Source organism: Nicotiana sylvestris, chromosome 6 (genome assembly GCF_000393655.2).
Source record: "Nicotiana sylvestris chromosome 6, ASM39365v2, whole genome shotgun sequence".
NCBI lineage: Eukaryota > Viridiplantae > Streptophyta > Magnoliopsida > Solanales > Solanaceae > Nicotiana > Nicotiana sylvestris.
This window is the reverse complement of record NC_091062.1, coordinates 8,382,334-8,391,250: the sequence shown is the minus strand read 5'-3', so window position 1 is coordinate 8,391,250 and position 8,917 is coordinate 8,382,334. Positions and strand designations below refer to the sequence as shown.

Here is an 8,917-nt window from a genome sequence, read left to right as displayed (position 1 = left end):
ACGCAATGAAATACCAACCGAGATTACATCGATTAATCGAGTTTATGTTCTATACATCGGTAGTGTAAAAAATATTCATATTATTGAGTCACTTAAAAAGTAATTATAGATAATTTTGTTTAATACTCATGGCATTGATTGATAACTTAAAATAAATGATAACTAAAATTTCCGATAGTAGATCCATATTCCAGAGGAAATAAAACAAAAGATATAGTAGAGCTATGACAGTTATTGTATGAGGTCTACCCAATGCTAGATGCAGAGGGGCATAATAGACGATCAATATGAACAGCGTGATTAAGTAACATATTATAATAAGTTAAATTGCAATAATAATATTTAAAAAAAATAATACTTATAACTTAAGATCTTAATTTTTTCTGAGTTATCATTGACGTTTAGTATTCTATATATCTATATAATTCTAATCTTAAAGTAAGTGACGTGGCGTCTTTCTTATACTAGTTATTTGTGTGCTCTTCTACTGTTTCAAACTTTAGCCCCCTCCCTTGAAATTGTTTATTTGTTAGATAGTGTAACATTTCACGCTGTTGTTTATTTAGCCCTCTACATTCGAAATAGTAACATATTTTTGTAGAGGAAAAGGGTAAAATGTAAAAGCAAATATAGGAAGAACTACATGAGAGTGTTGTACTTATACTTGCTGAACTATCTCTTAAATTCACACTAGAATGTCGTTGATTTAATTATCTCTTTTCAATTCTTTTTAATTAGTCTATATCAATTTCCTTGATCGCAATTTACGCCTAAGTGATTAAAAGAAGATATTGGTAAAATACAGATCAGTAAAACAGAAGATGATTGATTCAAAGTCGAGTTAAAACATGATCTGTTACAAGGTAATTTCACATGTTGAATGTATATCATTATAGTTCTAATATGACAATTTATCTTCTCTTCATATTGTTAAAGTTATCACCTGCTTATGTGGAGTTAGTGAACGATTGTATAGGAACTAAACAGAGGAAGTTTTTTACTGTGATGTTTAAGAATAACATCCAAGTATAAAGTATACTGTGGTAATTTTATAAATGAATCTCCTGCTTACACATATTAGAACATCTAAAAAATATTTCCAAAAAAAAACGTATGAAAAATATCTCGCAATCACTGGAGAGTAGTAGACTCAGTATTCAAGCGGGGAGAATTACTGCTTCACAACCACCCAAGAGCCCCGCCAACCATAGCAGAATAATATAGTAGTCCGGTAAAGAAAGAAACTGGAGAAGACTGAAGAGGAGAATACATGCGTCTGTTTTAAAAGAAACAGGTGAAAATTTTATTTCAAATCCTTCCACAAATTTTATAAATTTTCAACCAAAAGTTACAACATAATTATTAGCCTGTTTGGCTAAGTTTTTTTTGCGCCAAAAGTTTGTTTTACCGATCAGCGAGACTTAATAAACCGGCATGTGTTCCGTAAAGAAGGAGACTCTTCGGTCTGTGGACGCTGTAGATGTAACTCGAAGTCTCCGTAGCTCTCCCTGCCTCAAGGATAGTGCGCCTGAGTGGAGGTACCTGGATCTGCACATGAAAAACATGCGCAGAAGGGGCATGAGTACACCACCGCGGTACTCAGTAAGTGCCAAACCTAACCTCGGTCGGGTAATGACGAGGAAGGTCAGGGCCCTGCTGAGATAAAATATAATAATAAGCCTTGCAACAGTATGAATTAAACAGAAATAATGAATACAACTATGAAGGAAAACAGGTTATACAAAACAACTAACACGCAGAGAATAAGGTGACACAGAGTAAAACAGCTCCACATCAGTACCAACAACGAGGATCTCCCAGGATTTTGCGCCAAAAGTTACACTGTTTGCCCAAGTTTTTTTTTGCGCCAAAAGTTTTTTTTTTTTTTTTTTGCCAATAACTCTTTTGGCCAAAAATTGAGATGTTTTGCCAAGCTGTCGGAAGGAAAAAAAGTGCTTTTGAGGAAAAGCAGAAGCAATTTTTGAGAAGCAAAAAGCACTTTTCTGAGAAACACTTTTGAAAAAAATACACCTAACAGTTGTCAAAAGTTTAACCAAACACTAATTACTAATCAAAAGTGTTTTTCAAATTAATTACTCAAACACAAACTGCTTCTCACCAAAAGCATTTTCTTTAAAAGTAATTTTTAGAAGCTTGACCAAACAGGCTATATATCTTCTTACAGAAAATCCAGAAACATTTTTATTCCATTTTTTATGCAAGAAATAGAATCGCCCTTCTACTGACGTTCTATTGTTTTTAAAAAAAAAAAAATTAATTAACCTCCCCAGTAAACAACGCCCATTGTAAAAAGCAACACCGTTTTCATGAGATAAGACAAGATTTCACCCTGCATTACCGTTAGTGGCGTGATCAGTTACTGTGTCGGAGCGTAGAACATTAGCTTTCCCCAGATCTCATTGTTCAAAGTTAACAGCAATCACAGACAATGACATATTAGGTTTCCAAATTTAGAAAACAGAAGTTGCTCTCTTTGGATAGCACGAGTGATGTCAGAATTCCAAGATCCAGTTGAAATATCGAATTTAATAGAATAGACAGGCAGGCGTCCATGAATTGGAAGCAGGAAAGACGCTGCTTGAAAGAGAATCCAGTGTCTCTGGTCAGGAGCACGACGATATAACATAGTTGCCTATTAAACCACTGCACAAACCATGTCGGCACCAAGGGTGCAAACACAGGCATAAATGGTGAACTGTAGAAATGGGTGGGCACGAGACGAGGATTTCACCGCTCATAGCCACTTATTGATTTCTATATATCCTAGGACTTAGGACTTAAATGTGTAAGCAATTATTCCTCCAGCAGCACAGCAGGGGAAAACCTTGCTGAGAATGAAATCAGCACAAATCCCAGTACAGGTCCTGACAAGTGACAAGTCAAGAAGACCTGAGATTCAGTTCAAGCCAATTAAGAGGACCCTAGTTTTTCCCCTTCTGCAGCTTTAATAAGCTTCTTGGTTATAGCAGATATTACCCGATCGCACTTGAGAAGGCATACAGTTTGTCAATGTAACTTCCTCTCGAGCCTAGCAAGTCTAGCTTTCACAAGACACTCGAAAGAAGGAATAAAAGCTCGGGCAGCAAGGTACCCAGAGTTGTCAGCCAGCCGAAGCAACCATTCGACTTGTTTAATGATATGGTGCCAGTGGATACTTGACCTTTACATACTCGATCCATCGCACAATCAACGAATTAATGCAATCACTACTTCCTGCTCTTCTGAACTTGATCAAATCCAAGGAAGCCATGACTCCGACTGAAACCACATCTCATAGCATATCGTCTTCAAATGGAAATCCTGCACATTGCAAAAGTATATGACTCATAAGTGAGAAGCCGATTGCAAATAACTTGATCAAAATAGCCCACGAACAATATTCTTTGGTCAGACTTATCGTAAACCGAATATTTTGAAGGCTAGTCACAGTCCAGGTGTAAGTCTATGCACTAAGATATTTGGGAGGTCAAAATTGCCTATTGTCAATAGAGGAATCATCTTTAACCAAAACTTAGAGCATTATAGAACATAAAGATGTTAAAAAACCACTGACTCTATCAACACGCAGGAAATTACCAAATCAAAACTAGCAATATAACATTACCTGGTGACAAGCTCACCTATTTTGACCAGATGGCTACAGGGTTCAAAAGAACAATAAGACTTAAACATAAGAGTGGGATGGGTGGTGGGGAAAGAGAAGTCCATAAATCAAATTTTACATCACAACTTCACACTCCTGATGAGAACACAGGAAGTGCTGCCTTTGATATATCACATTTCCACACTTCTCAAAATTTCTGAGATACAATCCCATTATCAACATGTTTGTAACAATTCATTAGCTCACCACAAAATTAAGCGATAAAGATTACAACACATGCAACTTTGCGAGTGATGAATCAAGTGAAGAAAATAACCACCAATGTATGCACAAACGGAACTGCACAATTTTTGACAAATCACATATGATCTATTTTACATGGAAAAAGAGACATAAGGTGTCGCTAGTGCTTCATTTTTCAGCGGACAGGAGCCACCCTGATCTTAATGCAAGGATGGACCAATTCGTTTATAGTCATCTTAGGAAAAATATCTAACCCGAGCTCCCAAAGAAAGACAAACAGCTGCTGCCATCTGCTCTCATGTCCAGCTCAGTCCACACCCTCTTCAGCTTGTGAAATTGCGAAAATCAGGGCCCTGATCAGCCACCCGAATCATCCATACAAGCTTGTAATCACAGAATAAGGATGAGCTGCCCAATTGTCACCTTCATCTTAATCCTGAAAAGGAAAGAAAGGATCTTGTTATCATGAATTGAAATGCTTCTTGTTCACAATCACAATTGCGATGTCCAGGAATATGCCACACGTCCCCAAAGCAAAGACACAGGAAAATAGAGTAGAGCAAGAAGAGTACCTTTTTATCACTTTGCAGAAGAAATACGTCGCAAGGAGGAAATCCAGCTGCTGCCATTATCACCATCATGAGTTGTTTCAGCAGGTACTGCAGGTTTTGTGGCTTTTGCTCTTGGTAAAACAGGAGCTAATGAAGTAGATGGCATGTGTGCACTACTTAGTACCTACAAGATGAAAGGGAAGTTAATGAAAAGCCTACTTGGGCTGAGAAAATAGAAAGAAGAATAATGATAAGACATGGTAAACAGACAATGCTAAAAGCGAAGAAAACTTTATCTGAAAGTCTGAAACAAGGCTATGAAAAAGTATTACTTACATTTCTCTCAAGATTGGCAGAAGTTAAATTCCTGTTAGTTGGTGATTTAAATTGCATACGGATTCCAGGACTGGAAGGATTGTTCGGTCTAATGCGATCAGTCACCTCAGCAACATAAGGTCCATTGTTGCCTGTAGAAACTGTAGAAGGAACAGCTCAGCAAATTAATCTTATTACAGCAACAGAAAGTGACTTGACATCCAAAAAATGCAAGTATGTTTCCACTAGCATACTTCTATCTTTAATTTATCTGCCAGTCCTTTACACTTTAATGCTTGATTATAACCACTCAACCCAGAACACGGAAAGCAATTTTTGCTGGTAGAATCCAGAGAATGCAAGCAACAATCACGAAAAGGTAAGAGACTCAGTTACTAACCTTGACGCTTTTCAACATCCATTGGAATTGCCCGGCTGCTCTCACCGACAACTTGCTGCAAAAATAACAGCGCTAGTTCAAATCAAAACTTATACAAAACCAAGCTCATGCAGCTATCCTTGACTAAAAACTGTATTATTCAGGCCATTGAAACGGAAAGTAACAAGGCTCAAAGTATTGTGGGTCATCAAATTGAGAAGTGACTAATCATAGTCAAAATGAATTCAGGAAATATGACAAGCTAAGAATGATACCCGGTGCTGTGGTTTACTTGTTTGTGCCTGTTGGTACTTCAGGATGGTCCAATCAAATATGTAATCAAATTCATATCCTGCATGACACATAGAAGCACGTCAGTTGAACTTCTGCCAACGGATTTTTATGTAATCAGCTCAGTTGGATATATTAACAGAGAACGATGGTATTGTCCAAGGACTTGATGTAGCTTAACTTACACATACCTTGACGGGTAAACAGCTCACGGAATAGGCGCTTTAAAAATCCATAATCAGGCCGCTGATCAAATGTCAACGAATGACAGTAATGGAAATACGAAGCAAACTCAACAGGATGAGACTTGCATAAAACCTTCACCAATAAACAGTACAAAGAGTCAGAATAAGAACCTTAAAAATACTGTTAGAAAAAAAAAAGACAATGAGCAGTGGCTTGGGAAGCTATTCAGTGTACACGTGCCTCAATAGGAGTTGATAACTTCTTTTGACATATTTTGTCATACTTTTGCTTCTTTGTGGCAGCTTTTAGACCCTGCCATGGGAGGCTGTTGAAGAACCAATATATTGGTCAAAAGAATATTTGATACACGTGCATGTAGAAGGACCAAAGAGAAAAAAGGTTTAATCTAATAGAAAAGAACACGCACCTGCCTCTCAAGAAATAAAGTAGGACATATCCAAGAGATTCTAAATCATCCCGCCGGCTTTGCTCTGTATAACATACAAAAATGATTTAAATGTTAAGAGAGGTTCTGTTTTAATAACTTTCTTTCTCACAGGCAGGATAATGGTTACTTATTTTTCTTTCCAAATTCTTTCTGGGGGATATGATACAAGCAAGGAAAAGAATATCTGTGCTTACCAATTCCGAGATGAGTATTACAACTGGCATAACGTGCAGTTCCCGTTAAATTTTTGTTCTCTCTGCACAAAAGAGAAGATACTTAGATCTATAGTGCAGCATTTCAAAGAATGATCGAGGTTCTCTTTCGAACTTTTAACCAAATAAACTTACAATCAGGTATCAACACTCATGAGAGTACCTGGAAGCTTAAAGGTAAATGATAAATGATGAAATTAGTTCAGATTAGAAGATTCAAAAACTTAATACCTGTAAGGAATATGGCGATTTGTAGTCGCATCACGATATCTTTTAGCAAGACCAAAATCAATAACATAAACCTGAAATTTACACAATGAGAATAGCATTTAATCAGAACAAAAGAAAAAGAAACCCAACAATAAAACCAATAAAAAGAGGTGGAATGTAGAGTACCTGATTTGCTTTTCGACCAAGACCCATCAGAAAGTTGTCAGGCTTAATATCCCTGTGTAGAAAGCCTTTAGAGTGTACATATTCAATTCTGGTAATCTGATAATAGGAGAGGCACAAGAACCTGATTAGCCAAGCTGCTAAAAAGGAAAAGCCAGCAAGAAATTCAAACAATAAATTGCTTAATTTAACAAAAAAAAAGTTCAAACAATAAATTGAACATGTTGCAAAAGGCACCAATCTTTTTGTGCTGTTTAAAAAATATATCAAGATTTAATATTTCACCAATATCTATGTGACATGAAAATCATTGACACAAAAATCAGACAGATCAAACATAGACTTTGGTGCAGTTATGTTAGACTGTATCCCCAACAATTTTACTTAAAAAGAATTGCTGAGAGCCATAATGGATAAGAATATTGGGAAGGGGGGAGTCCAATAGGTAGAAATAGCAGCTATTGGCAGACAGGTTCTAATTGTACAGAAACATAGTAGTCACACAAATGTTATAAGAGTGTTGAGGGAAACTGTTGTTACCATCTGGTCAGCCAACATTAAAACAGTCTTCAATGAAAGCTTCCGGTCACAGTAGACAAAGAGATCTTCCAAACTAGGACCCAGCAAATCCATGACCAGAACGTTGTCATCACCATCCACACCAGACCATTTTATATGAGGTATCCCACCTAGAAAAGTACAGATAATAAATTACACATTATCAGTATTTCTGACCATAAAGTGCACAAAATATACATCAGCATCACCCAAAAAAAATCAGTAAAAAACATACTTCCTCCTTGGAGCATATTGTACAACTTGGCCTCGTACAGAAGTTGAGGATGTTTAGTCTTATTATTCTCCTGCAAAAAGTTTTTATTTTCGGGGGAAGGAGTCATGTTAGATCCCAGCAAAATGTGAATACAATAAGATTAAAAGCAAAAGTTACTAATAATGCAAATAACCAGTGGAATAAAGTGGAAAAAAAGAAGAAGAAGAAAAACACAGAAAACCGTGAAAATACTCCAAGATCATCCTACTATAACTGTAATCAAGGAAATCTGAGTCCGCGATTAATAAATTAAATGCTTTGGCTAGGAAAAATTAGTAAGATTACATTTTAAAAATAGTTAACAAACTCTAGTTATCATATATAGCAGACAGACTCCACAATAGCTGTCTTTAAGCTCTCTTTTTTTATAACAATGGTGTCAGGGCCAGACACTTCCACCGGGAACCTACTACCTCCCGCCAGCACATGTATTATGGTTCTCCTCCCACTTCACCGACCACCAGGCTACTTCTCCGGATGGTAAATAGCTGTCTTTAATCTCATATGCACATAATGAGGATTCCACAAAGGAAGTACAAAATTCCAATAATAATAAGACTTAACTAGTTTAACTTCGTGATACACACAGCACTTATCACATGAAAAGGAAACATAAAACAAAATCAACAAAATTCAAGGCCTTTAAGCAAATTAAAAATAAAAAAATAAAAACTCACAATTTTGGCGGCGACGATCTCAAACGAATCAATATGCGTAGCTGCAAAACAAATACAAATCCACACATAATTATCAAAAATCACATCAAATTTAAAAATATCCAAGCTCAATTAATAAAATAATGCTCAAAACATATAAATTACACTTACCGAGGAAAATTTCACCAAACGATCCACTACCGATTTTACGACCAAGCTTGAATTTACCTCCCACGATCCTTTCCATAGCTTAGATCGACGGCTCAGATTAGATCAGATCAGATTCTTCCAGATCATGAAAAACAAAAGGTGTTTTTTTGAAGATTCGGAGTAGTCGCAAATCGAAATACACAAATAAAAGAAGGATTTGTAATTGAAATTATCTCCGGAAAAACGAATAACGCCAGCGAAGAACGTGAGGATTTTCCGGTGAAAAAGACGGCGGAGTTTGGGGGGGGGGGCGGGGGTAGGTATGAAGTGGTGAAGACTGACGAGGTGAGGGATTAGAGTATTTTTTTTTCGTGTATATGCGCTGTGATTACGTTACGGTTCACGAGCGCACAAATCAGGAAAGAGGATAAAGTTTCCACGTGGATCACCAAATTGTGGTTGATTTGACTTTCGTGGGACTGAATAATGTAGTTTAATTGGCCCATTTGAAATAATGGGCTGGACTTTGGTTAAGGATCTGGGCCTAGCCTGTGCAAATTTCTTTTTTTTTTTTGTGAATTCAACCATTCCTGTGGGGTTTTTGCATCTATACCCAGTTTTGAGTTCACAATTGAA

General features: G+C 36.7%; 1 protein-coding gene across 4 annotated transcripts; it reads right to left on the bottom strand.

The window, feature by feature from the left end:
- Positions 1–1,008: 1,008 nt before the first annotated feature.
- LOC104215454 (casein kinase 1-like protein 4) lies at positions 1,009–8,665 on the bottom strand. Of its 4 annotated transcripts, none has more exons than XR_708199.2 (17): positions 8,303–8,665; positions 8,153–8,193; positions 7,437–7,506; positions 7,184–7,332; positions 6,647–6,742; positions 6,482–6,552; positions 6,233–6,294; positions 6,018–6,081; positions 5,831–5,915; positions 5,596–5,722; positions 5,389–5,465; positions 5,135–5,189; positions 4,756–4,895; positions 4,441–4,603; positions 4,123–4,304; positions 2,360–3,321; positions 1,009–1,548 (listed from the first exon to the last, which is right to left on the bottom strand). XR_708199.2 is itself a non-coding variant. In XM_009765266.2 (15 exons), the coding sequence occupies exons 1-14, from the start codon at positions 8,376–8,378 to the stop codon at positions 4,448–4,450; spliced, it is 1,269 nt and encodes a 422-aa protein (XP_009763568.1). In that variant the 5' UTR covers positions 8,379–8,665; the 3' UTR covers positions 3,738–4,304; positions 4,441–4,447. The 4 variants fall into 4 exon arrangements, 1 of the variants encoding a protein (XP_009763568.1); XR_708200.2 differs by having other exon boundaries at positions 3,113–3,321; XR_708201.2 differs by having other exon boundaries at positions 3,182–3,321.
- Positions 8,666–8,917: the final 252 nt, after the last annotated feature.

Bases quoted from the DNA above. Each gene is read 5' to 3' on its own strand.
- LOC104215454 (XM_009765266.2), bottom strand. From the start codon at position 8,378: ATGGAAAGGATCGTGGGAGGTAAATTCAAGCTTGGTCGTAAAATCGGT. The intron at 6,553-6,646 runs GTACTCTACATT...TGTAAATTTCAG, and splicing joins TTGGTCGAAAAGCAAATCAG to GTTTATGTTATTGATTTTGG. The intron at 5,723-5,830 runs GCACGTGTACAC...TTATTGGTGAAG, and splicing joins AGTTATCAACTCCTATTGAG to GTTTTATGCAAGTCTCATCC.